Genomic DNA, 27200 nt, shown 5'->3' with positions numbered 1-27200 from the left:
ATGCTAAGTAATAGATGAATGGCCATGATTTATCTGCTCAACCCGTATTAAGTATGAAGTGGATAAAAATATTATCTATGTGAGTAACGTAGAACAAAAACAACCCTTACCAAATATCAAATTTGTTGCGTTTACAATTTTCAAGCAGCCACCTGGGATACACGTAAATATATTGTCACGTTCGGTGGGACAATACGACGACGTTCACATACGAGGCAGACATGGCGTTACTTCTTATGTGAGTTGCGGGTGAGTAATCAATTACCCACATTTAGAAAATAATAATAATAATAGCACATAGAAAGAAGGATAATATACATAAAAGCTAATTATAAACTTAAACTTCAAATATCAGCAACTCAAAATATGATAAAATGTAATTTCTGAGATTGAATCATTGGGAACGATTCATGTGGTCAAATTCCAACGATTTTCCTCTTTTCAAATCGCGATGATTAAGTATATTTGAATCCGGACAATGGTAAAAACACTAGTATTTGTATCATTTATTTGTATGTAAGATCAGAGATCTGCATTTTCACGCTTGTTAGTTGGTATTTTATTATCTAGTTTGGTTGAACTTATCTATTTCTCAAGATTGAAGTACTCATCCATTTCTATTTTCTGAACTCAACTATCTGCCCTAAGAATTATGTTTAGTATTTTCTGTATTTGGATGAATGGGTTCAAGTTGGATGCATCAATGGAAAAATCCTGTCTGGTTTGTTGTTTCTATGCGCTTAAGTTTGAAGATGATTTGCAATAACAGACTTGTACAAAAAGGTTTTTAAAAGAAAAGATAGATTTTGTGACATGAAAATATATGGAGCGTAAATGTGAAATAAAAGCCTATTTCTTAAGGAAAAAAAATAAAATCATATTTACATGTAATGCAACACATTGCACCACAAGCTTTTTGGAGGTCTATTTATTTTTAAAAGAATTTGTATAAGTCTATCATTGCAAATAATGCTACCAATCTTTATTGCCAAAAATCCAACAAGACCTTTGCAATTGCAAGAATAGGCATGTACAAACATTTTCTTTAATAAACATTATTACACCTTTACACATAATACATCACATTGCACCACATGTTTTTTTCGATCACGATGTCTATTTTTTAAAAATAAATTGTACATGTGTTTTATTGCAAATAATCCAAAATGAATTTGGAGGAATACTGTGACGTCAGGGCGAAGAGGGCGGTTAGTTATTGTAGATGACATGAGGTTGCATAGAGATAAGGAGTAATTTTTGATAGATTTATAAGTGAAAGAAACATGAATGAACTAATCTCATACAAAAATGAGAAGGATTATAAGATTGTGCAAGCATGAGATTGTATATTTTAAGAGTACTTCAAAATTTTTTAATTTATTATATCAATAATATACATCTTTTTTTGAGTGTGTTCGAGTTGGGTCAATTTTCATATCGATACATCCAAAAAGTTCCATAACACAAATATGCTGGAAAAACATGATATTTCTTGACATAAACAAGCTGGAATGACCATTTTGGCACTGACGGTAGCCCGAGTGATTTGTTTTTTTCGATATTTTTTATACATAAAATTTTGTCTTATTTTTCGGTACCCCGACCTCCATTTGTCAATATTAACTAATCATGATTTTGAAAATTCTAACATGAGTATAAACGAAAATCTGGCTCTGCCATACATTTTGGGATAATAGTGAATATGAGGAATAATACAAATATTATTTACAGAAATCCAATTTTGAGGACCAATTGGTATAATGGTGTATGTTTGTGGGTGGAAATCGGAAAGTGACTATCACCCTTTCTAAATCTGTTCTCCCCATCTCAGATAAAATACTTTCACTCCCACTTCGGTATTTCCCATTTCTCAGTAAATTGGAAATGTCAGCCACTTTGCAATCTACGCCATCCTCTGCTCTACTGTCATCTTCCTCTCTCAAGGTAAATCTCGCAAACTGACATGATTTCATGTCTGATTCCTGCATGCAAACTTCAATTTCAGGTGCTTGATTGTTAAAGGGTGTGTATCCTGTAGTGAACGTCAAAATTTTTGTGGTTTGATCGTGTTCTATTTTGTCGATCGGAACAGGGGAGGGAACTCCGATTAGCTGCTCAGCCGGTAAAACGAAATCTCCATTTGAAGCCCCTGAGTGCTTTTCCTTTGATTCGAGCTTCTATTAACTTCTCTTCGTCACTTGACACTGGTAAAATTCCAGTATCTGATTTGCATTTAGTCTGATTTTACACATTTTTTGTTGAAATTTAGATCGTTGAGTTTTTTTCTATTGCTAATAGGGTTGAGCACTGAGTTGGATGCAGTGACTAGTTTCAGTGAGATCGTTCCTGATACAGTCGTTTTCGATGATTTCGAGAGGCTAGATTTCTGAGTATTTCTTTAAATATAGAATTTCTTGATGTTTGAGACTTTCTTTGGGATCGTGTCCCACCGACGGATATGATTTTGAATTTGTTCATCTGAATGAGGTGCTGATTTGAAAACGATATTGCCGTAGGTTTCCTCCAACTGCTGCCACTGTCAGCTCCTCGTTACTTTTGGGCATTTGTAGCCTTCCTGACACGAAGTTCAGGGTAATTATATCGTTTGTATTTATTATTACTTTTCTATGAAACAGACAGGCTTGAAGCGTGTTTTCTAGTAGTAGTGTATGAGCAACTGTTTCTATGATGCGTGCTGGTATTCGATTAGATTAAAACTGTAGACACTTGCAGAAGTGTATGTTGGTAAGATATTAATTTTTTTTAAGAGTGATATGAAAAGGCTTTTGATACAGAGTAAGTAAATTCCACTTGCACACACATTCCTATGATTTTTTTTTTCATTTTTGTTGTCATATTTCCAGAGTGCGGTCGACTCTGCTTTGGCAGATCCACATTGTTATGCCTTAGGAAAGTCCGAAGATCGCATGTCTTGCTTCTTTAACAAGGTACTATATAACTTGGAATCTTGTTAGTGATATGCTCTTGTTATCTTTAATGAAGATTTGGTTGAACGATCATAAAGATTCATATCTGATAATAGGCTTTAGTAAATGTTGGGGGTGATCTTGTAAAGCTTGTGCCCGGTGGTGTTTCTACTGAAGTAGATGCTCGTCTTGCCTATGATACAAATGGAATAGTTAAAAAGGTGATTGTTCTCTTGAAAATTTCAACAGATGTGTTTATACCCCTATTTTTCTTATTTTTCGGGTAGTTAAATCATCATAATTTTTGTTGCATGATTCTACTGTGACTTTAATAGCTCATTTTATACGCTGCTATCCTCGAAACATTTGTTTTTTATTCATCTAATGACACATCATAGTCTCGCTGCCTCATTTATTTACAATTGATTTTTAGTTTCGGAGAGGGGTGAAATTTTTGTTGCTGAAATTACTTCCTACTACCATTTGATTTGTGGCTGATACCTTTGAAGTAGCCGCTGAGTGCTGTGAATGAGTGTTCCTTCTTAATAACTTTGGGTTGATGCATTGACATGCTTTGTCTATTGATGTCCCATCGCTTTTCATCAGTTATTTTGATTTTAAATCAATTTGCAGGTACATGACCTTCTGAGACTGTATCAAGAAATTGAAGTGCCTCCAGAACGTTTGTTGTTCAAAATTCCTTCAACTTGGCAGGTTAGTGTCAGAGGTCAACATTATTGGTCAACATTATTATTTATCTTTTGAGAAGGAGCGCAGGACTTCTGAATGAACATTTTCTTCTTGCAATTCATGCTGCTTCACCTTTGTATCTTCGTCGTTTGCTCTTTGCTAGGGGATTGAAGCATCAAGGTTACTGGAGTCAGAGGGCATACAGACACATATGACTTTTGTCTACAGGTATAACGTGATTTCTAACCTTATTTTATTCAAAGAACTGAAAGTCTTGGGTGAAAGATTTTGAATATTGCTTGGCATGGAAAAAATGGACTAAAACAGTCCTTTTATGTATTTTATGGATCTGTATAAAAGGTTTGTATGATTGTCAGCAAAGCTTGATGCTTTTTGTGCCATTTCGTATTAGTCTTTTTCTCCTTCTCCTGTTAGCTTTTTATGTGGGTTGGGGATAGGTTAAGTGAAAGCATTTGCTTTTATTGGTAATTCCTTGGACAGCGATAATGTACCGTCTTTTCAAATGCCAAGAACGGCCGCAAAGTGTGTGACTTGAGATGGAATGGAGCTTCAATTACTTTGTTGTGCTTTGTCTCTTGCTTAGCTCTTACATGGTGCGAAAGAGCTAGTTGTGAGTTGGTGGTGATCTTTATTTCCTTGTTTTTGGAATTGTTTTGTGGCTTTTCTAATTAAATAATACTGTTTGTTTATGCACCAAGCACGATAAATACATTGTGCTGTACTGATCATTAAATCACTCAAGGTCGGAATTTTGATTGTATAGTTAGAGTATTCATTTGTGAACTAAGCAGACATTAAAATTCTTATGAGAGGTCCGCAACCTTGTTTCTGGGAATATCAGCATCATTTCCCAAGTTCCGAGGTTCAAATTTGTTATATCGCCGAATCGGTAATCTGCAGGACTGCTGTTTCAGCTTGTCTTGGTTTTTGTAGTTATAAGTGATTGATTTGCCAAACTGTAAAATATTCTACTCTTATTCAACATGTTCATCTAGGAGTTTTTTTAAGGATATTCATTTCTTATGTTGTACTTTTGTGAAGTCTGCAGTATCTGTGATTAGTTACCAGTTGCCTATACGACTTACTAAATTTTCCAAGTCTTGTGCTTCATTTAGATTATATAAAGGTAATAATATTCCCCACAATTGAATAAATTTATGTCTTAAAAGCCATTTAGTACTTCCCATTCGGCTTATGCTATTGAAAAAGGGTTCTGGAAGTATTCCCCTCTTTGAAATGCTGTAAATCTGGCATCTGAAACATTTTTACTACTATCTTTGTTCTGAACCTGCAGCTTTTGTCAAGCTGCAGCTGCAGCTCAAGCTGGAGCTTCTGTTATTCAAATTTTTGTTGGTCGACTTAGGGTAATATCTTTCTCTGTAATGTGCTCATTGACAGCTTTTACTGTGATAATAAAGATGTGGTCATAACCTTTTGTTAGGACTGGGCACGGAATCATGCTGGTGACCCTGAAGTAGAAGCTGCTCTTAGAAGAGGAGAAGATCCTGGGTTGGCTTTGGTCAGTTCAATGAGCTGCTACTTTGTATACGATGTTTACATATTAATGGTCTCTATGTGCTATCAAGTTTGCCACATTCCAGTGGGTTGATTGTCGCAATGCCGATGACATTCATTGAACCAATGACTAGAACCTTAAGGATGCATTCACGCTTGAGAAACAGAGAGCACATTCTACCCACTTTTTTCTCAGCATATAATTCAAATGTTAAAGCCATGTTCTCCCTTTCGGAAATTCGATGAATGATGGAGACCTGTATTTTTTTTCCTTAGAAAGGGAAAGTGGACCAGAACAGTTGCTAATGCTTTGTGTGGTATATATCCTTTGCCCTGTAGGTGACAAAAGCCTACAATTACATTCATAAATATGGACACAAATCAAAATTGATGGCAGCAGCTATTCGTAACAAGCAGGACGTCTTTAACCTTTTAGGGTATATATCATTTATATTTGCATGCCGGGTTGACGACATTATTTCTGGTTACCTGAGTTATATATTCACTTATGTTTGCATGCAGGGTTGACTACATTATTTCCCCATTAAAGATATTGCAGTCTCTAAAGGATTCTGTGACACCTCCTGATGATAAATACTCTCTCATAAGGCGGCTATCACCACAATCAGCTGCCTCCTATAATTTTAGTGATGAAGAGGTTTGATTTATATTCTGATCTTTTATTTTCCACGAGAAGTTGCCTTGATAGAAGAGTTTTTATTCTCTCTCTTCCCTCTCTGATTCTTCTTGACTAGGGTGCAAATGAATCGAATTTGGCCAAATATTAGCTATTTTTTACTATTCGAGTTTGAGCTTAAATTCTTTTAGCCTTCTCGAAGCTCCAAAAGTGAATGAATTCGGGCTCGAGTTCTTTTTGACTCGATGTCGGAACCGAATTTAATTATCGAGGTCTATTAAAGAAATGCTTGAAATTTGTCTGTGAGTGCGCTAGCTCATTTAATTCTGAATATATTTATAAAAAGTAATAAATATAGTAAAACTTGTGAGTGGCTCTTGAGCTATAAAAGTGGATGAATTCAGCTCAAAAAGATATTCAAAGTTGTTCAAGTCTTTGAGTTCGAGTTCGAGTTTGAGTTTCCCTTGACCTACCTATCAAACAGTTTTACTCTTCAAATAACTTAACTCGATTTCATTCGATCCATGCTCGAATAATTTTCAGCTTGTTAAGTGGGACCATTATAGCTTCTCCTCGGCTATGAGGCCTGCGGCGGTGGAGCTTCTAGCTACTGGAATGGATGGGTATGCTAACCAATCGAGACGGGTGGAGGAATTATTTGGAAAGATATGGCCACCTCCTAATGTGTAAGGTATATCGCGAGTAACGTTGTGTTGCCATAATAAACGTGTCAACGCAGCCCATAAAATAAAGCAAGTTTGCTGATGTTGTAACACTTGATTGTACTTGTTTCCAGTTTTTTATATTATGAGGATGCTATCACATTCAGTTATTAAAATAGACTTGTTTTGGCATTTAATCAGTACTTCTGAGAATGAATGTTGAAACTTTTTAAAATTGTTAGCATATAGTCTATTCGAGTTTCGGCGTTCGGTGCATGACATAATGCTTACATTTTGAAAATAATGGAATAATATATATTTTTTGGGTGAAAATGGCTGACTTTTTGAAGAAATAGTGCTGAATAATACAATATTACATCTATAAATATTAGATTTTATAGAAATGATACTCCTTAATTAATGCTTCAATTAATGTAGTTTGCGTTTCAGCATAAAATCTTTATTTATTAACTACATGTTTGAACTTTTAAATAATTGATCTCAACCTATGCTTTATAAATTTTGTTCTTAATTTTTTTTTGCCAAAAACATACGTAAGGTAAAAAGCTGTGATCTTTGTCATTCTCAGAATTGTTGATCTAAAGGAGATTCCAAGTACTTTGATGTTATTTGAACTCTAAGATAAAAGCAACGTACAACAAACAAGATATTTTTTTAATATTAGGTTCGAGTGTTTCTCCACTTATGATGTGGTGAAATCTAAGTTCATGGATCATCAACAATCATACGTCAACTTCACTTATCTTATGATGTGATGAAATTTTAGTTTTTGGATTATCAACATTTATACATCAATTTTAATTAAATGTGAGGAATCTAGATGATCTTAACTAAAATTAGTTCGATAAAAAATAGACTAACTTGCAATAAGTTGGTCCGAGTTTAAAAAATATCGAAAGCTCCAAATAACAGCCTTGCTACTAAGTAGGATTTAAAAATAGGCTGGTTTCTTTCTACTTTCGGAAAAACTTATATGGTTCGAACCAAATTGGGCACAACGGCCTTTTCTTTCTTTTTCTAGTAACACACACATCTATCATGCCTGCTGTGCATGTGGTATGCAGTGCCAAAATAAAGATTCTTCAAAACTTTTGCCCCATCTTCAACTTTTAATATTACATTTCATTAAATGTTTAATATTTGCTTGATTGGGATGAAATAATTTAGAATTTCGACACCAAAAAATTTAAGTTTACTGGTTTGATCTTGACCTCCATCTATTACGTACAATTCTCTGGTATGCACTAGCTAGATCGATAGCAGGTAAGTTCGATGCTATCTTTAGGACATTCCTCTAAAAATACATCTAAGCGTTGGTATATCATAGACCCACCTAGCTATAAGAACCAATATTCATCCCACCGAATTTTCCTAAAAAAATGCGAGAAACCTAAAGAGGACCAAATTTTTGCCTTTATTATGTACCATCATTCCTTCCCTCCTCTCTCACACTTTTTCTTTGAGGCCATGCACAAAACAAAAGCAACCATTACAATTGCCATTCTTCTAAGGTTTCCAAACATTTCAGGCATCCAAGCAAAGCAAGAAAAAGAAAAAGCAAACAACGAAAACAAAACACTACAGCAAAAGTTGCTGATCTAGCAGCCAAGAGCAAGCTTCATTTATTTTCTTGGCTTACTAAAAGTCAAGGGATTAATATATAAGTAACAAACATAAGTTTCAAGAGAGATCAACCCTTTTTATGTGTTTCAATTTTTTCTTGTTTAATTCTCATTAGAAATGGGAACTTTAACAAGTGCTTCGATCATCCCATCAAAGCTAAAAACCTCTTCTTTCACACTGGGAAATCACTCTTTCCTTCACCACAGAAGAAGGAGAGTCAAAATGAATCAGTCCATTGTACCAGTAAATTTCTCAATTGTTTTGAGGATATTTATAATTTAATAAAGGGTTTTTATTTTATTTCTCTTTTCTTCCTCAAATATATACATATATATTTAAATTATTTTTCTCAATTTTCAGGTTGCCAGATTAATTGGGCCAGCTATATTTGAAGCATCGAAGCTGAAAGTACTGTTTTTAGAGGTTGATGAAGAAGAGAAGCTCCCATTAGAACTTCCAAGAACTTACACACTTACACATAGTGACATCACTTCTAAGCTCACTCTTACCATTTCTCATACCATCAACAATTCCCAGGTAAATTTTTTCTTGATCAAATTACAAACTATGTGAAAACTGGGTAACATGGATCGAGTTCTGTATCAATAAAAACTGATGGCAAAAGCACTAATAATGATCCAAAATATATTTAAAATTTAGCATCACATGTCATCCCATTTATTTATTTAACCTGTTTATATTACCAATTATTTAAATTCCAAATTTACAAAAAAAAATTATATTTTCGAAAATAATTATATACACGCAACGGTGTGCAATAGATAGCTAGGATATTATCAAACATCATCCCCTAGAGTGATTACTTTTAATCAATTCATGAAGAGGCAAAAACACCCCATTATTCGTTTAATAAAAATTACTAAAAAATAATTTTAGTAAATTTGCATGACACCTTTAACTAGATTATATCTCGCTAGCTATCATTATCATACTTTTTGAATTTATTACAAAATTAGGATAGATTATGTTTAGTTTTACAGTAATTAATAATTAGAGTATTTATAAAAATAATTGAAAAATCTCTGTGGTATAATAACTACAGTGGTTAAGTGCTTTTTTGAAACGAAATGGAAGTTTGTTTGCAGTTACAAGGGTGGTACCATAAACTTCAAAGAGACGAAGTGGTGGCTGAATGGAAGAAAATTGAAGGGGAGATGTCCCTTCAAGTCCATTGTCACATTAGTGGTGGCCACTTCTTGCTGGATCTTTGTGCTCCCCTTAGATACTTTATTTTCTCCAAAGAACTTCCAACGGTAAGTAAATTGATCTTTCAGCAAACTCCATTTGTGATGATCAGTTTGTACAATCTGTCGAAAACTATATATTTATGTAACTCTTTGATCGACCATGGGTTCTGATGCTTTTGTGTTTGTTAGATTTCACAATATTAGAACAAAGAGATTCAAAGAGGCTTGTGCAAAGTTGATCTTAAAATTGTCGTTTTAATTTACTATGCCAGTTGATATGTTGAAGTCCTAATTTTTCTGGGAAAAATTGTGTAGGTGTTGAAGGCTTTTGTGCATGGAGACAAGAGGTTGTTCAAGAAACACCCACAACTTGAAGATGCTTTGGTTTGGGTTTACTTCCACTCCAACAGACCAAGATTCAACAAGGTGGAGTGCTGGGGCCCACTCAAGGATTGTGGGCCCCGTTTAGTGGACCCTTCAAAGACAATCAACAATATCTGATATTCCGTCCTGCTCAAACAAGCCTGGAAAAGTGTATCGTTTCCTTCAACTAGCTTATTTAATCATTCGGACACAATCTGTGGTAAAATTGATGATGAAACCTAAAAAAATTGACTAGTTCCTTAGTATTTGGAACAGTTTGCTAGTGTATCGGATGGGTTTTTTTTAGTATCTGTGATAGTTCCAAGATATTCGCTCGAGGGTTTATTCGATCACGTTATCCTCAGAGCAGTGATTGCAAAACGTAGTAGTATAAATAAAATTTTATATGATCGTATCTCACCAATTTGTTTGGGATTTCGAACGAAAACCCTAACCACCAGGTACCAGTAGGTAGGTCTCATCTTTTGTTATCAATCAAACATCTTTACTGAAATACTTCTGTAGTAAATTGTTTTGCTTCACTTGTAATAAAGGGAAAAACAAGATTACACGGTTTACAAGTATAAATCGAGCAATAAAAATATTAATCAATACAAATGTAGCCTCTCATTACAAGATATCGCGCGAGGGAGATGTTATTGCTCAGCTTTAAATAACACTCCCTTAGTTTTATTCCTCTCAAAATAAATTTTAAAAAAATAACAATTAAAAAACTCCCACTGTACAAATTTATCACTATCATTCATTCACAATGTCTAGTATTTACCAACTTTTCTTGATTGTGAGAACAATCAACTCAAACTTGCCACCACCCTCGTGTAATCAGGTGGCCTTTGGTTTCTCCGACTTGCTTTTCATTCCCCATGGCAGAAAATGCGACATGAACGGAGCAATAAAGGATAAATAATCCTGAGTTGCGATAGCATCAGGGGTTTTTCGTATCAGCGAATCCGAGTTCTTCCGAGCGATGAAGCTCCAATTTCAGTTTCAGTGTTCTGTAATATAATATTTTGATCATATGAGGTATCACAGGAGGTTGGAATATTTTTGGGGAACAAATCTGGAAATAGTATAGCATACAAAACATTTAACTTTACCCATAGAAGAGTTCAGCTTTTAGGATAACATTTTTATTTGCCTAATTACCGAGCAAGACTATGCTATAAGTATGGGGTGTGTCTTTAATCATTTTTTCATGTAATTGATGGCGTGTAGTAGCCAGTGCTGAATATACATGGTTGAGGTTTATTTTCCGGTCCGGTATGTAGGACAAATTCATACAGTATAAAGAGATTCAATGCTAAATAAGTATGCGATTATTTATCCCATCATTGGAACGAGTCAAGGACAATGAAATATCTATAAAAAAAAGCTGGCATATTGAGAAATAGAGAACTCACCCGAGACTTGGGAGAAGGAAATACAGTCCAGAATCTGAGTGTTTCATCTCCTGCTCCAGTAACAATTGTCTGCAAAGATCACCAACATTATGGCAAAGTCAAATTAGCAAATTAAAATTATTACTGAGTAGTCCATTAGAAAATCACATAAACAAAAGATTAAGGAACAGATGTTTCACTTGCATACCTGTCCATCTGGAGAGATGGCAAGATAAAGTACCCTGTATGTATGGCCAGTGAGAGTTGCCAGCTGTATTTTGGTTCAGAAAAAAGATTCAAATTATTCTAAGACTGTATAATACGAACAAAAATTGAGATCCCGTATATTTCTTGCTCATCTATGGTTACCTTTGACATCGAAGGATATCTCCACACAATAATTTGATTCTGTGAGTAACCATGAGTGCTAACAAGTTCATTCACATTCTTGGACCACACAAGGTTGCACACCTGCAATATTTGCATTTCAAGGCAGAAATTTAAAAAACTTCCATTTTCCTATAAAGAGAGAATTCAGTTGTTGTGCAGGAGTCTCATTCCGGAACATGCCATAAAAATGAAATACTGACATTATTCAATTGTTTAATCAAAGCCTTAGGCCACAGTTATAATTTTTCCTTTTTTTTGGTTTTTTTTAAAGGAAATTTATACATTTAGTCCCTTCATTCATTTAATCGACAAAGATTGATGAAAATTTGTGAAAAAAAAACCCAACACTCAAAATTGGAGTCCTTCAATCATATAATAAACTATTGACATTGCATTATATTGCCATCAAACAGTTCATACACTACAAAATTCGCACAGAGCACATTTGTTCAACTCAAATACATGAATATTACCTGACTCCCAGTATCCACACAACTTAGGTGTGAATTTGTGGTTGTGTTCCAGAAACGAATGCATCGATCTGCAGTGCCACCTCCAGAAGCAAGAAGTCCATGAAGGTGAGGCGACCAGGCTATAGCCTTTACAGCAGCAGTGTGTTCACAATATTTTAAAATTGGCTGACTTGAGTGTTGGTTCCATACTAAAAGCTACAAAATTGTAAATCCAATCTGAATTGACTCGTACCAACAAATATTAATCTAAGCAAAATCAGAACAAAAGATACTCAAATTCAAGGAAAGTTAACTACTTACTCGATTGTCATTTCCACCAGATGCTAATTCACGGTTGTCATAGGACCACTTCAATCCACATACCTAACACACAAATGATTGATGTTATACTAATGCAGCTAGCAATACTTGAAAAAAATGGCTTCCAAAAGTAGGATGTAAATTCATAAAGACCTCTGATTTATGTCCAATTAGCTTGCTAACATAGTTGTCCTGAGATCGTATGTCGCGCTGAAGAATACATTTGTCCCGGCTTCCTGATGATAACAGAGACGAACTCCATGCAAGGGCACCGATTCGCAACCGATGTCCCTCCATAGTTCTTATCCTCTTACAACGAGAAGCATCCCATAACTGCATGGCATAAAGTTGTAGCAGTTATCATTGGAGTGTGGAAATAAATAGTACGCCAAACAACAATGACTGGTTTTGGCTTTTCATGAAAACGATTAATTTGATGCAAAGCAAAACAATTCGGAGGAATAAGGGGTATATCCAAAACCTATTCAAGGAAAAACCTAGGATTCCTCTTCAAAAAAAAAAAAAGGATTCATGAGCAAGACCATCCGAAGCAATCATACTAATACTTCTAGTTTTAAAAAGGATTCCTGGGTAATTTTCATGTAACACAAACATTAATATGACCAAGAGCTGTCATACACTCACTTAAATGTTACTATAAACTACCTTCCCAGCAGGGAGGTAATATTTATGTTTTCTGATCATAGCCAAGACTTAAAATGCCAGATGCCATGAAGAAATCTGACCATGGAAAATTGGTTTAATAACTGAAAATAAATCTTTTCGGGAAGATAACTCTACTAACAAACAGGAACTCTTGGCCCAATAGTTTCCAAGATCCAGTCACATATGGTTGGAAATGTCAATTAAACCACAAGGCCTTCAGCCTTGTTATAAAGATGACAGCAAAATAACTCTAGCACAATCTTTTTGTTAAATATGGTTCCCACCTAGTACGAGATCAACTTTAGAAACTAAAAAAGAATGTCCCAACGCATTGCAAACTGTAGTTCATGAAACAGGTGCAACATCTGAATCACTGATCAGCAAGAGCCGAGAAAAGCATGAATCTTAATGATGTTTTTTTATTATGGTTGTCCATGAGTCAAAATTTTGGAATGGGTCATACTCCCCATGTAAATGACAACATTTAAATCGCTTTTTATAAACTGATGGATTACGATGCATCATCTTTGCTTTATAAAAATATTACATAGTATATAACAAGAGACAAAATTATTCATTGGATACCTGGACTTTGCCATTGCTGGACCCTACTGCAAGGTGAGTACCTCGTTGTGCCCACCCAACAGAACAGACACTGTCATCAATTCCCAAGTCACACAACTTCACAACCTGCACCAATTATGGATAAAAAAAACATCATTCCATGAGTGTAATGGCGACAAAACGAGAGTGAAGGAACAAGTCTAACCTTGCTGCTAGAAGCATGCCATAGATAAACACAGTTGCCCAGCCCAACAGCCAACACATTATGTGAAGACCAGTCCACAAGATTCAGATAAAAATCATCTTGCAATGCTGGTGCGTCCAAAACCTACGACAACATTTTATACAACCTATAAGTTTTAAGCAGCTGAAATTGACATACCTCAACAATAGTATCCAACAAAAATCTACTCTAAAAGGAAAACATAAGTTCTGAAACGTAACTAAAATAGTCAAAACAACACACAGAAGCTATCATTGAAGCCCTAAAGAGAAAAATACCTCACAGAATGCTAAAAACACAAAAGAAACAGTAAACCACGTCACCCAGATTCAGTTAACCTCAGTTAAAGGAAACAAACCCAAGAACACTATCGCACCTCAACGAAACCCCAAACCCATCGGCGGAGGAATCCATAAATTCATCGCAGCATTACCTCCCACTAAAAGGTATAATTTAAGAATTCCAAAATCCGACTACCAATCGTTGAACAAATGCGAAATCAAATCAAGAGATTCTAAAACAAGGAATTTGAAAATTAAAAAACAAGAATAAAAGAACCCTAAGAATTATAAAAATCTAACCTTGTAGGGAGACCGGGGAACTTTTCTGGGAACCTTAATAGGCCTATGAGACACCCCAGGAAGCTGATCGTCAAACCCAAACGGCGACAGGGAATGGAAAGATTTCCGAGTCTCAGTCTTGTACTTGAAGATATTACAACTAGGAGGACTAATCCCCAAAAGGTTACCATCATTATTAGCACCAAATCGACCCGTGTGAAAAGATTTCTCCGGAGTCGATGGCTGAAGCCCGTTAGCACCGCCAGCGCATTCGGGTCCGAAAAGGGAAGACTTCAGAAGGGTAGTGTAAGCAGAATTGGAATAGTCAGAAGAAGCATCGGCATTGGAATTAGGCAGATTAAATAGGGCAAAGTTGGAAGAGGAACGACTTGGGATGAAACGGTCACTATAAATCGTGCGGGAGAATGAGGGGCGGTGATAGGAAGAGCTGAGAAGGTCGGATGCGGAGATTCTCATGGTCATGGGTGTTTTTGGGTCTGTAGAGGATGTACTTGTGCTAGGGGTTTCCATATTTTTCTGAGACATTTTCAATTCCGCTTCGAGAGGAAGTAGAACCTTCACCGGCGGTGGCTGGTGGTATACGATGTGATGCGGCGGGGTATCGGGGGATGGCTTGGAGACGGAGCTAATTATGTTTCCCGGGAAAAATAACAGAACACGGTTGAGTTGCGGGAAAATTATATCAGGCTGCACAAGGTAATTAATTAATTAATTAAACTATAAATATAATTTTAACTCTAAAATTATATATTTTAAAAAGTATTTAGATTGAGTTGGATTTTTATATAAATAAAATATATATATCATAAGATATTTTTATGTGCATAAATAAAGTACATTTTATATTTCAAGACCACAAATTTATAAAATAATGGAAATATAAAATCTTTAAAACTTTAAATTACATCCCTAAAAAAATATTAAATTTATTTTTTTTATTACAGGGTAACCAGATCAGACAGATATTACTCGAATTAAAAAAATAAAAATAAATAAACAACAGTCAAGATATATAAATCGAATTTTATCTGGTTGGATGTAACTAATCGAATAGTCATCAATCATCATCTCGCATCCAAATTTTAAATGCATTTATTCATTGTATATTTTCTGGTACTGTTACGATTTGAAGCCAAACTCACAATGTTTTTTTTTAATATATAAAATGTACTTACTGCATCTTTAAAATAATATACAAGAATGTCGGTAAAGTTGGAACTTGAACATAACTCAACCTCAAAAGTTAGCTCAATGAGAGAGGATTGTCTAAGTTCATATATACAACTCTCATGTATTTTATCTAACCGATGTGGGACAACTAACACACCCCTTCACGCTCAGGAATTAATATTTGGAGCGTGACGTTTATAAATGAAACAACTATGGGCAGAACAGACGGCCAAATTATGGATAGTCCAACACATAACGGTGGAACCTGAGCTATAATACCATGTTAATATTAAGATTTGAACCTAATTCAACCACAAAAGCTAACTCAAGGGGATAAGATTGTCCAAGCTCATTTATGCAACTACCAGATATTTATCCAACTGATGTGTTAGTTGTCCCACATCAGTTGGATAAAATACTTGAGAGTTGTATATATAAACTTAGACAATCATCTCCTCTTAAGCTAGCTTTTGGAGTTAAGTTAGGTCCAAGTTCCAATCTTTAACATCGTATCAGAGCCCATGTTCTACAGTTAAGTGTTGGACTGTTCATAGTTGGGTCAACCAGTTCTGCTCATAGTTGGGTCACGCTCCAGATGTTCATTCATGGCCGTGACATCGGTTGTATAAAATATCTGAGAGTTGCATAAATAGGATTTGACAATCTTCCTCCTTTGAGCTAGCATTTGAGGTTGAGTTAGGTCCAAGTTTCAATCTTAATAATGTCTTATATTGTATTTAATTATAATTAAAATATACAGAAGCAAAATTTGGAATGTTAATTAACGTGGTTTCACATTTTATGCACCACCGACGGCGGGGTGGGGTGTACAATCCCTCCAAAGGGATGGTCTCGGGCCCTTTATTTTATTCGCAATTGTTATATTTAACTTGAATGTATGAAATATATATATATTAATGGAAGTTGACGTATGTGGAGTAAGTCATTCCAGCTTGCCAATTTGCTGGTGCGACATTGTAAGCAATCAGGGTTTCGTGGTTAGTGTAGGAGGTTATCTTGAAAGAAAGGGATTGGCCTCCAAGTGTGGCGAATGCTTGATACGATGCTCCCCAGTTGTGGCTCATGCTTATCCAACCAGTCTTGCTCCCCTTAACAGCCATGCTCGAAACGTCACCTCCTCCGGCCACGTTCATTACGTACACCAGTAGCCAGTAGTCGTTGCCTTGGAAGTTGAATCGGAGGCCGCCTCTTCGAACACATGGCACTCTACAACAAAGAAAATAACCCAAATTACCCTGAGAAGAGACACTTTGGATTCTTCTAGGCCCTTTGCATGCTCTATCCCCTATTAAATCCTCGTCGAGTACTTATGTTTTATCGTTCCTAATCATTTGGATTAATATAAACCGTGAAAAAAAAATTAGAAACGCCATGCAATAATGATTCATGGATGTATTTTATGTACCTTCGGTACGTGACAGGTACGATGCCAGCCTTCTGTTGTGCGATCTTCGAGAAAGCGGCCGGAGACATGTCGAAGTGTGTGCGTGGTGGGTTACACCAGCCACCGTTGTTGGAGGGCAGCCCCCAGTTGGGTGGGCAGAGATTGGTGGCGGTGATGGTGGTGTAACCCTTGTAGCACCACTTGGACTTCACGCACATCAACTGGAAGCATTGCCCGCAACCGTACCCGTTGTTAAATAACACCGAACTCAACGCCGCCGTTTGCGACCCGTACCCACTACTGTACACGTTCCCGTAACCACAGGCTCCACCTATATATCCCGGCCAACCCAATATATCATAAATAATTGAATAAATAGATAGAGTATTACACCAATTTTCAAATATTTAAGTAGCACATGATACATGCAAACACGTAAAATCCTAGCTAGCATATGAACTCACCCATTCCGTTCCCGGAATTGTCACCGTAAAATGTAGCATGAGCAAGTTTCCAATCACTTGGTCGGAAAACCGGTGTCGAATATCCGGCAGCACGAGTTGCAGCCAACATCAAGAAGAAGCTAAGCAGGCGCCATGAATGAAGCAAAGAAACCATGATTCTTTTCAGTTCTTGTCTTGTCCAAGTTGACTTGAAAATGTCATATTTATACAGATCAGAAATAGAATAAATGAAAGTATACAACCTTAGTGACCATCACGAACTTGTTGCTGTTCAAGTCAAAGTATAATTTTAAATATTTTATGACATATAAAAATGTTAATGTGAACTTTTGAGCGTTTCAAAAAATAAAAATGGACTTTTGAGGGTATTATAATAAAATTTAATTATTATGTACGGCGCCGTCTAGCACAAATTTATTAATTAGATCTCCATACAGAGTATTGAAACGTGCAGGCAGGTACTGGGGTAGCTCCTGATCACATTTTCTATCTTTTTTCCATTGATTTTCATGAGTACATAACGTAACTTGGAGTCATTTATCAATAATATTCTATCATAATCAAATAAATTGTGTTATTAAATTTTATAAAATACGACAGATCTTCGTAAACGGATGGAGTATTTAAATAAGTTGACAAATTCGAGGCCGAAATTGGAACATTTGCTTGATGTAATTCAAAGTAAACTAGGTTCATTTTCTGAACAATCGATTCAGTCAAGTTTGTTTATTTCTTTTGTTATGAGCATAGGCAAGATATAGCAGCTACATATAAACACACAAAACTATTAAGTATTTGCCAATTATATAACACATTCAAGCTGAAAACTCCTCTCTAAATATTGTATATCCTCACATATACATAATTTGTACATTTTCTCTTCTTCCAAAACCATAAATCCGCTTGAAACTCATGCCTCACTTCCTTCAGGCAATGTGATCAATCGTGTCTTCGAGTCGTAGATCATCTCCGTCGCACAACTAAACAATGTTTCATAGTCACATATCCAGTTGAACCGTGAATTGATGTAAAAAATTATCCCAAAAACCAGAACCAAAACCAAATCTAAACCACCAATGAGTTCTGGTTAATTTCAGTTCTGAAAACAAGGAACCTGAGAAATATCCTATATTTATTTCTCTGTCTTAAATATAAAAATTAATGTCCACAATATATGTTTTAACATACGTGTTACATATATAGTTAGATACGATTAGTTTAATTAGTTCATAAGCTCGTACCATATATAATTTTTTTTACCGGAAAATTTAAAGGAATAAATGGTTCGAACAGAAGCAAAACAAAACCGCAGCTGGTTTTGGAACAGTAACCTGAGATAAACAACGGACAAGTAATATTATCATAGCTAGAGAAAGACACCGTATCATCGAACTTACTTTGCACATTTTACTTTGTTGGTGGCACCCCCACTTGATACAGATAATATGGTACCAAAGAATGAATTGTTTTCTGTGCCACAGTTTGGACAGAGGCCCTGAAATATTAAATTTAATCGGTTTAAGAATTTGTAGCGCGAGCTTGCAAATTTAATATCTTTATTCAAATCTTACCACCAAGATCAAGAAATCTTTCACAATGAAGTTTGTGAGCGTGAAAGACAACCATATTATTGCGGGGATAGCTGCAAACCATGTGAAAATGAAACTGAAGGGCTCTGGCAGCTGCAAAGATAATGCATTTAGAGTTTATGCAAGAGAATATCCCACTTAATGTAGATCATCCGAAGCATCTGAACATTTATTTCAATTAATATTCCAGTTTGAGCAAGCTAAGGAACATAGTGTATAATGCTGTCAGATGCAGACAGAAAGAGCTGTTTCCTTTATCAAATCTGTTATCAAGAGAATACAAAAGTATAAAAAAAAATTGTACTACTTTATCACCTCTAAAAGATAGGTGATTTCGAATCCCGTCAGATCATCAAGAAAGAAAAACCTAAAAAGGACGGTATGAAATAAGTCAGTTAGTTATCACAAGTATGTTATGATCTTCACAGGGAAAAAAAAATGACAACACCAGGGTAGGTATATTAGAATCCATAGTAAATAAAAATGCTGTAAATAAAAAGTTATCTTCTTGAACTTCATTAATTGTTGTCAGCAAGAATTCTTTTCGAATGCTATCATCTAGTAATTCAAAAACTACATAATTGAAATTTCCTTTGGGTCAAATGAGACTCAATTTTGCAAATAAAAATAACATTCATGCCAATATTTGGTGTCACTTACAATCCCAAGGCAACAACCGCTGCTGGTACATTCAAAAGAAACATTTTGAGGTAGTCAACAGAAAGGTCGCTATAAACCTGCATGAAAAAGAAACAAATCCAGTTAGAGAGCACAAATGTGCGAAATTACCAAATTGCAATTGCATCCATCACATCTTCTACCATAGAACAAGGTTAAATAAAGATGCCAACATACTATATTGCTAAACTGAGACAACAATACAATGGAATATGAAATCACTCATTCAATAAACGTAGAGAAGTTGAGAACCACAAGGAAACAATCCAGTTACAGAAGAAGAACCGAACCGAGGAACTACGTTTCCCAAATATAAATGTTATCTAACGGATAAATCGTATAAACCAACCATGTAATATTTCAAATTCGCTAAAACAGACCTACCTTAAAAAAATCAATTAACTTATACTCATGCATTCTTAAATTTGTAGCTGAAAACTGACCTGTGAAAAATTATTGTAATAAACTCGTATGTTTCTAAAATTGCAGTCGAAAACCACCTCGAAAATGAATGAGCTAAAATCTCTACTAGTCGATAAAATTCAAAGATTAAAACTAAATCAAAACTCAGTGAGTTAAAACACATATTTCTCCCTCAAAAGCTAAGGCTCGTCAAGTGCCTAATGGAAACTTCGGTTTCCTTAAATGTGTCCGAGTAACACAGAACCAAGTCATAAAGAATAAAAACCTAAGGTTGCACTTGGATGGATGAATTGTAGATGAATATGAGAAGTTGATTTCAAATAACAATCATATTGGATGTATTTGAAATCCCTCACAGCTATCAGTGAAAGAAATTATATAACTTGACATGGAGTGGATTTAGTTCTGTCTCTCAAAGCTTCATCATCTCAAATCCATCCATCCAAGCACAACCTAAGGGTAAATATAGGAAAAACAGGTGAGGCAAAATAACCAACCTTTCTACTACGAAGACTGCAACGAGGACCTTCGACCACAATTTCACTTCCATCCATCTACATGACGTTTATGGAAATGATAAATGGAAGTAATGTAAGAAAGGCAGGAAAAAAGTGAGATATTAAAAAGCATCACTTGAATACTCAAAAGATATGGATAGTCATATAATATGATAGAAGTTAAACAATATGGGTTATCTCGGGATGATGACTCGTTCAAGTAATGAGATATAGTGCAAGAACATATTTTACTTTCTTGATGAAATGTCTTTTAAGAAATACTGATCAAATAATTAGCACTGTAGCCGATTTAAAATGTGTTGTTAACTTTATGAAGTTAATTCTCAACAAACCTTAAGTTTCTGTTTCAGTTCATCAAACTCTTTGTCTGTCAAAATCGGTTCGCCAGATACATATGCCATCGAAGCTTCCAAAAACCTCTGTTCGTCAGGATCTTCATTACAAAAAAATTCATTTACAGATTACACAACCCGTTTAAATTCAAATATGTCAAAAAATAGCAAGTGAAAATATAAGGGGCGGAAGTTCTGTACTTAGCATGACAACACTGCTCCCCTCCCACATTAGTTCTTCCTTAAGGTTGTCAAATTCCTCATTTGACATGGTGGCTTTTCCTTCGTAATAGAATGCCTGCAATAAATCAGCAGATGATTATTCATAATATAAAGTCGACAAGCAAAAAATCGGAGGAGAAAACCTTCAACTATCACCTGAAGTGCTTGAAGAAATTCTTGTTCCATCTCCCCAATAGTCTTTTTTCGTTTTCTATCTAAGCTGCAATAGGGCAACACATTGCTGTCAACCACATCATCTTCTTGGGCCTGACCTGAAGGGAACATGGGATTCAATAACCTAAACATCGAAAGTATTCCAAGGTCCAAATCTTGCCATCAGAATAAGAAATCAAGAAAATCTACCAAGTCTATGGCACGCTAAAGAGATTTTCACAGGAAATACATGCTTATGATTTGTCGATACAAGTCCCGAAGATGACCAATGAAACAGAAAGAATAACAATTTGTTCAAACTGCACATGGCAAGTGGTAAACCGTAAAAGTCTTCTCTGATAAAACTGTTAGTTGTCCCACATCGGATGGATAAAATACCTGTGACTTGCATATATGGGCTTGGACAATCCTCCCCCCTTGAGCTAGCTTTTGGGGTTGAGTTAGGTCCAAATTCCAATCTTAATATGGTATCAGAGCTCAGGTTCCACAGTTATGTGTTGTACCACCCGTTCTGCCCATAGTTGGGTCATTTGCAAACTTCACGCTCAAGATGTTCATTACTGGGCGTGAGTGGATGTGTTAGTTATCCCACATCGGATGGATAAAATACCTGTGACTTGCATATATTGGCTTGGACAATCCTCTCCCCTTGAGCTAGCTTTTGGGGTTGAGTTAGGTCCAAGTTCCAATCTTAATAAAAACTTATACAACTTTTCAAGTCCAGCGGTCATTAGCCATGTCTCTGTTGATTTTAACAAATTTTGTAGACCTATAATTTTCACTCCTGTATCATTGATTTAAACAACACATGGTGCTTCAGGCAGGGATACACATCTCCATGATTAAATTCACCTCTTGCCTTGGTCGATTTTTTCACAAACCAGCTGTTTTCTTTCACAAAGATTATACACGTACCGAAAGATAAGCAGGTACCATATTCTTCTGCATATAATATTAATATACTATCAACAATAAAACCGAACGCCTAGAAACTAATTCGATCGACATTGGCTCGAGATCAGAATCCTAACCTGGCTGATCAGTCGTGGCCTTGGCGGAAATATCCAGTAGTCTACGTTGAAGGGACAACTTGACGGCACCAAACTGAATCGAGTGAGCTCCTGGAGCAGAAGACGGTAAGGAAGAAACCGAAACGAATGGTTTCCTAATGTGGGCCATTAAAAATCTCGGCTTTGCCACGGTGAACCCGAGTTTGGAAGCCATTTGCGGCGGCGGCGGCTTCGGAAGGATCCGAATTCAGAGCAGGGAACTGAAAAGAAGTAATCCATCCGAGCAAATGGGGGCTCATTGAAGAAGGTAAGGCGATCGAAGAATGAGTGGACGGAAACAAAGATATGTTGTCTTGGAAAATCTCATGCTTTGGTTGCTTCTTTATACTTCTTAATAATTTTAATCACTTCAAAATTACATTGGACAAAATAAATTAAGTGACATATATTTAATTTATTAACATTTTTTAAGTTATTTTTCCAATAAATTCAAATAATGTCCAAATCAAGAGTTTCATGATTAATTCTAAAAAATTATTTCATTATTACCTTTTTAACTATTTATTATCATTCTTGTCCTTTTATATATGATCATTGATGTATATTTTGTCATTACTTCAAAATAAATAAAAATAATAATAGATATTTAAAAAATTGCTTAGAAATATTACAAAATTCTTGAATTAAAAAAAAAACATGGGCTTCATAACAGCCATTTCACGTGCTTATCACGTGAATTCTTTTGGCGCTATTCTATCTTCCAAAGTCATGGCACGTGTAGTTCGCATTTGTTTGTTTTGCGGCCGTGCTTTGGTTTGGCTTGCAAGAAAGGAAAAAAGAGGATTGTGAGATGGTTTCACGAAATTTTTATCTGTGAGACAGATCAATTTTAACTATATTTATTATAAAAAATAATAATCTTATCATAAAAGGTAATATTTTTTTATGGATGACCCAAATAAGAGATTCGTCTCAAAAAATAAGACCCGTAAGACCGTCTCACACAAGTTTTTGCTCAAAATTAATATCGTGTATCATATCCGTACACGTGTATATAATTTTTTATAATTATTTTAATTTATATTTAAATTAAATCATATCATAATAAAAAAAATAACGAAAAATTAAACTACAATTTTAAAATAATTAATTAAAAAATAAAAAAAATAAAAAACCGATGATACTGTCCGATATGGAACCTTCATATGTAAATTAATATTGTCCACTGAGCTGCAAGTTCTTTGGATTATAAATTGACATTTTATTAATATATTCAACTATAAAAAGAGGTTATGACACAAAGTTTTTTGATACTATTAAGAAGAAACTTAATAAATAATAATAGATCAGTGGATCGATGTAAAGATTGTTTGTTTTGTATAATTTTTTTTTATAATTAATTAGATTTATATTAAATAAGAGTAATATCATATGATAAAAAGTAATGAATTTTATACCACAATCGAAATTATTATTTTATAAACGATGATCATATTATATTTGTAAAAATAACCACTATTTGATATAATTTTTTTTTAAAAAAAAAAGAAAAAGACAAAAACAAGACTATGACATTATTTTTGTCTCTATATATATAGATTCTTAATAATAAATATTAATAGATATACACAATTAAATTCTATATTTTTTATATAAAAAATTTTAATAACCTAAACATTAGAATAAAAAATTTATCTTTTGGCAATTTGTAAGAAATTGTAACTTATACAAATAGAAAAAAAGGAAACACTTAATATATTTTAAGTAGTTAAAATTTGAAATATAAGTTGAAATTTATATATCTTATCTTATAACAAACAAAATAATTTTATACTTGAAAAAAACAATATTTATATGCTTAGAAAAATAAGAAAATGCAATATATGAAAAAAATGGGTATCGTAGGAGGTTTTAGTGATCAAAGGTCGTCGCTAGATGACAGAAATTATTTCGTTTATAGACATATATAAATGTACCTTATGGTTTTCTTTTTTTTGGAAAATTTCATTTTTTGGTTTTATTTTTTTGTTTATTTACGATTTTGGTCCTTATATCATCGATTTTTAATTTTAGTACTGTATTTTTCGATTTATGACATTTTTAGTCTTTTTCATCCAGAATATTGACGTTGTGCGTCGAGAAAAAGACAAAAACTGTGAGAACAAAAAAATATAACGAGATTGAATTTTGACAATATAAAAAATCGAAATCACAAAAAAACAAACATAAACGACCAAAATGCGATATTTCCTTTTTTGTTGAAGAATCCTCTCTCGTTTTAGGAAAAAACGTAAGGATCATCTAGCTTTTGTAGGATAAAGTGCTTTAAGTTCCGTCGAGTGCAACACTGTAGGAACCAACTACATCAATAAATAAACACGGATAAGCTCATATGGAACAGACCCACGGATCGCTGGGGAGAAGACGTGTGGCTACTTGTCTTAGCTCTACATTGAATTGCGTATAAAAGAAGATAAGACTTGAACCCGTTGTATTAATTGTGCCAGCTTTCTCTTTATTGTTACAGAACTAGACTTTGGTCCCAATTTAGATCTTCATTGACACATTGAAGCCAATAAATTAAGTATTTATGGCTTTGTATGGATAGACTAGGGCAAAGCGGCCCTAGCTAGCTAGCTAGCTAACAATGTGCGAGAGTTGGATGGGATAAAAATGAAATGGATCGGTGTGACTGATGATCGATCCTTCCTCGGGTAAAAATGGTGGTCTTTCCTTTNTATATATCAGATTTGGGGTGGTTGATAGGCAGCTATGTGTAGACTTTTGGCATCACCAATTATAATATCAGAAATAAAGCGTGTTTTTGTTTTAGGTGGAAAACGTGTTTGTGATAGCTATATTTAATTTTACTTTATTATGCCGTTGAAAACTTGATCAGCCTGCACGTTGTGCTGCATTTTGATTTTCTGTCGTTCCCATTTCAAGTGCAGCTCATCCAACTATATATGGAGGTTGTTGTAGTCCCGAAAACATAAATGTTTAAAGCAAGTTTCTTGATTATTAACTGGGAAAAGTACGATTTTTCTTTTGTAATTTTGCTGGTCTATTTTGCAATTTTAGTAATTTTCATCGTTTTTGACTTAAATCGCGATTTATCCTGTAGTTTCTTTGAAATAATATTCCAAAGGTAATACATGAGAAAGTTGATGTAAACATTGGATCCCCCTGTAGATAACAGACCATCAATCACCTTCAAAGTATTAAAAATGAAAGAAGCTTCAAGCTCACGGTAGACGAAGAAAATGAGGAGGTCGAGACATTTGTCAAACATATGGACAAAAAACAATGCAAGTTGAACTTTTCTAGCTTGAGGTGTGAATAGAAGATAGGTGTGCACATGATAAGTGTGTGTACAAGTGTGCTTGCATGTGTGAGAGAAGAAAGACAACTTTGATCAGAATTAAATGTTTGAATTCGGATTCAGACTACCATTTGGTGGGTGACAACCACAACTCAATTTCTTCTCGTTTTTTGCGGATTCATCCGAGTCAATAAAATCAGCAAGAAAGTTGTGAATGGTACAGTGATCCAGAGAGGAAGTAGCCAATATCTATTTTTTTGTATATTTTGGATTTTTGAGGTCCGAATGGATTCATTACCAGTCCCATCTTTAGAATAATATTGTAGCTTTTGGTTAAGAGCCGCAAAGTATTAAACCGATGGATAACCATTCTCTGCCGCCTCCATTCCACGCTAGGGAATTCAATTTGCAGCATCGTTTCCATCACCATAGCCAAAACTCCGAAGACGAGCAAAGCGAAACCATTGAAAACGGCCTGAACATGGGACAGAAGCGAAACCGCGAGGAGGGAAATATTGACTCTGCCGGAAAGGATGGTGGCATAACTGCCGGAGGAGGCGAAATGTCCGGATCAAGAAGGCCTCGGGGACGACCCGCCGGTTCGAAAAACAAACCGAAGGCACCGGTCATCATCAACCGTGACGGCGGCAACGCGTTGCGAACCCATGTCATGGAGATATCCAATGGCTGCGATATCATCGAAGGTGTCTCCAACTTCTCCCGCCGCCGCCAGAGGGGTGTCTGCATTATGAGCGGAAGTGGCTACGTGGCGAATGTAACCCTAAAGCAGCCTACCTCCCCAAGGTCGGCAGTGACTTTACAGGGTCTGTTCGAGATCTTGTCGCTGGCGGGATCGTTTCTACCGCCACCTGCTCCATCTGCAGCCACCGGGCTTACTGTATATTTATCCGGCGGTCAGGGGCAGGTGGTGGGAGGCACTGTGGTGGGGCCGCTGCTTGCGTCTGGCCCGGTTATTATAATGGCTGCTTCATTCAGCAACGCTGCATATGAAAGATTGCCGCTTGAAGAAGAAGATAACGCTGTTCAAGTTAAAGGAACCTCACTTGGTTCTCCGCCGCGGCCGCAAAATCATCAGCAGCACCAAATTTCAGCTGACCCTTGTTTGTTTCAAGGTACGCTAACCTCCGATCAGATGCCGACCGAGCCATTTTGGTCTACTGGCCTCTCACCGTTCTAGCTCAAATTCATCCAAGTTTGGCTTCATTTTGTAACTTGTTTAATAATTAATTTGGCCTTATCAAGAATTAATCCTAGCAAAACAAAACTGTCAAGATTAAATGAACTTGTGTACGTTTTCTTGTGGTTTATTCTTTTTAACAAGAGTTATTTCCATTTACTTTCCCTTTTTCAAATTTCTTCCCTGTATTGAATTTTTCTGTTCTACTGGATCATCAATACATGATATGTTGGAATATGGAAACAATTATTACCAGTGAAGCATAGCTTCACTCTCATGTATTAAATGCGTTTCCAATTTAGTGGTGTTCAAAAAATTTATTTATCAGCACTGTGTGTATGAACGAACGCATATAAAGATTTGTTGAACTCATTATCATAGTAGTAATTTTTTTTTTAATCCATTAGAAAATCTGTTTTGTTAGACAATGG

The 27200-nt window shown here is 35.3% G+C and overlaps 6 protein-coding genes across 7 annotated transcripts; 3 read left to right on the top strand and 3 right to left on the bottom strand.

Annotated features, from left to right (window-relative positions):
- The first annotated feature begins 1760 nt into the window (after positions 1-1760).
- LOC140968573 (uncharacterized) lies at positions 1761-6649 on the top strand. The gene is made up of 13 exons (XM_073429586.1): positions 1761-1944; positions 2093-2207; positions 2299-2377; positions 2517-2592; positions 2865-2948; positions 3044-3148; positions 3561-3641; positions 3781-3845; positions 4933-5002; positions 5080-5157; positions 5493-5590; positions 5676-5811; positions 6334-6649. The coding sequence occupies exons 1-13, from the start codon at positions 1768-1770 to the stop codon at positions 6478-6480; spliced, it is 1311 nt and encodes a 436-aa protein (XP_073285687.1). The 5' UTR covers positions 1761-1767; the 3' UTR covers positions 6481-6649.
- A 1205-nt stretch (positions 6650-7854) lies between these two features.
- LOC140968559 (protein STAY-GREEN 1, chloroplastic-like) lies at positions 7855-10650 on the top strand. The gene is made up of 4 exons (XM_073429570.1): positions 7855-8339; positions 8457-8633; positions 9203-9370; positions 9620-10650. Exons 1-4 carry the CDS (start codon positions 8214-8216, stop codon positions 9803-9805), a joined length of 657 nt encoding a protein of 218 aa, XP_073285671.1. The 5' UTR covers positions 7855-8213; the 3' UTR covers positions 9806-10650.
- On the bottom strand, positions 10493-14939 carry LOC140968558 (B-type cell cycle switch protein ccs52A-like). Its single transcript, XM_073429569.1, has 10 exons — positions 14265-14939; positions 13666-13788; positions 13482-13586; positions 12384-12563; positions 12231-12293; positions 11931-12125; positions 11437-11538; positions 11276-11338; positions 11089-11157; positions 10493-10683 (listed from the first exon to the last, which is right to left on the bottom strand). The coding sequence occupies exons 1-10, from the start codon at positions 14787-14789 to the stop codon at positions 10630-10632; spliced, it is 1479 nt and encodes a 492-aa protein (XP_073285670.1). The 5' UTR covers positions 14790-14939; the 3' UTR covers positions 10493-10629.
- Positions 14940-16348: 1409 nt separating this feature from the next.
- LOC140968609 (expansin-A7-like) lies at positions 16349-17457 on the bottom strand. The gene is made up of 3 exons (XM_073429627.1): positions 17304-17457; positions 16861-17170; positions 16349-16661 (listed from the first exon to the last, which is right to left on the bottom strand). Exons 1-3 carry the CDS (start codon positions 17455-17457, stop codon positions 16349-16351), a joined length of 777 nt encoding a protein of 258 aa, XP_073285728.1.
- Positions 17458-18059: 602 nt separating this feature from the next.
- On the bottom strand, positions 18060-22601 carry LOC140968548 (PGR5-like protein 1A, chloroplastic). 2 transcript variants are annotated; one of them, XM_073429556.1, is made up of 10 exons: positions 22271-22599; positions 21222-21337; positions 21045-21141; positions 20844-20944; positions 20491-20547; positions 19553-19629; positions 19208-19259; positions 18875-18985; positions 18701-18798; positions 18060-18283 (listed from the first exon to the last, which is right to left on the bottom strand). In XM_073429556.1, the coding sequence occupies exons 1-10, from the start codon at positions 22461-22463 to the stop codon at positions 18214-18216; spliced, it is 972 nt and encodes a 323-aa protein (XP_073285657.1). In that variant the 5' UTR covers positions 22464-22599; the 3' UTR covers positions 18060-18213. The 2 variants fall into 2 exon arrangements, 1 of the variants encoding a protein (XP_073285657.1); XR_012173792.1 differs by lacking the exon at positions 18060-18283 and adding an exon at positions 18305-18417 and having other exon boundaries at positions 18635-18798; positions 22271-22601.
- A 2876-nt stretch (positions 22602-25477) lies between these two features.
- Positions 25478-26940, top strand: LOC140968452 (AT-hook motif nuclear-localized protein 24-like). The gene has a single exon (XM_073429399.1). It carries the CDS (start codon positions 25930-25932, stop codon positions 26767-26769), a length of 840 nt encoding a protein of 279 aa, XP_073285500.1. The 5' UTR covers positions 25478-25929; the 3' UTR covers positions 26770-26940.
- The last annotated feature ends 260 nt before the right edge of the window (positions 26941-27200 follow it).

This window comes from Primulina huaijiensis, unplaced genomic scaffold (assembly GCF_012295235.1).
Source record: "Primulina huaijiensis isolate GDHJ02 unplaced genomic scaffold, ASM1229523v2 scaffold37281, whole genome shotgun sequence".
In the NCBI taxonomy this organism is placed as follows: Eukaryota; Viridiplantae; Streptophyta; class Magnoliopsida; order Lamiales; family Gesneriaceae; genus Primulina; species Primulina huaijiensis.
The sequence above is the reverse complement of the archived record's forward strand: the minus strand, read 5'-3'. Positions and strand labels throughout refer to the sequence as shown.

Excerpts from the sequence above, each read along its gene's own strand:
- LOC140968452 (XM_073429399.1), top strand. The coding sequence starts at position 25,930 with ATGGATAACCATTCTCTGCCGCCTCCATTCCACGCTAGGGAATTCAAT.
- LOC140968609 (XM_073429627.1), bottom strand. The coding sequence starts at position 17,457 with ATGGTTTCTTTGCTTCATTCATGGCGCCTGCTTAGCTTCTTCTTGATG. Across the intron at positions 17,171-17,303 it reads CAATTCCGGGAACGGAATGG|GTGGAGCCTGTGGTTACGGG; the intron begins GTGAGTTCATAT and ends CGGGATATATAG. Across the intron at positions 16,662-16,860 it reads GTACCTGTCACGTACCGAAG|AGTGCCATGTGTTCGAAGAG; the intron begins GTACATAAAATA and ends TCTTTGTTGTAG.
- LOC140968558 (XM_073429569.1), bottom strand. The coding sequence starts at position 14,789 with ATGTCTCAGAAAAATATGGAAACCCCTAGCACAAGTACATCCTCTACA. Across the intron at positions 12,294-12,383 it reads TAATTGGACATAAATCAGAG|GTATGTGGATTGAAGTGGTC; the intron begins GTCTTTATGAAT and ends TTTGTGTGTTAG. Across the intron at positions 10,684-11,088 it reads TTCCTTCTCCCAAGTCTCGG|AACACTGAAACTGAAATTGG; the intron begins GTGAGTTCTCTA and ends ATTATATTACAG.
- LOC140968573 (XM_073429586.1), top strand. The coding sequence starts at position 1,768 with ATGTTTGTGGGTGGAAATCGGAAAGTGACTATCACCCTTTCTAAATCT. Across the intron at positions 2,378-2,516 it reads GTTTTCGATGATTTCGAGAG|GTTTCCTCCAACTGCTGCCA; the intron begins GCTAGATTTCTG and ends ATATTGCCGTAG. Across the intron at positions 3,149-3,560 it reads CAAATGGAATAGTTAAAAAG|GTACATGACCTTCTGAGACT; the intron begins GTGATTGTTCTC and ends ATCAATTTGCAG.
- LOC140968548 (XM_073429556.1), bottom strand. The coding sequence starts at position 22,463 with ATGGCTTCCAAACTCGGGTTCACCGTGGCAAAGCCGAGATTTTTAATG. Across the intron at positions 19,260-19,552 it reads GCGGTTGTTGCCTTGGGATT|GTTTTTCTTTCTTGATGATC; the intron begins GTAAGTGACACC and ends CGTCCTTTTTAG. Across the intron at positions 18,986-19,207 it reads AAATCACCTATCTTTTAGAG|CTGCCAGAGCCCTTCAGTTT; the intron begins GTGATAAAGTAG and ends TTATCTTTGCAG.
- LOC140968559 (XM_073429570.1), top strand. The coding sequence starts at position 8,214 with ATGGGAACTTTAACAAGTGCTTCGATCATCCCATCAAAGCTAAAAACC. Across the intron at positions 8,340-8,456 it reads TGAATCAGTCCATTGTACCA|GTTGCCAGATTAATTGGGCC; the intron begins GTAAATTTCTCA and ends CTCAATTTTCAG. Across the intron at positions 9,371-9,619 it reads TCTCCAAAGAACTTCCAACG|GTGTTGAAGGCTTTTGTGCA; the intron begins GTAAGTAAATTG and ends AAAATTGTGTAG.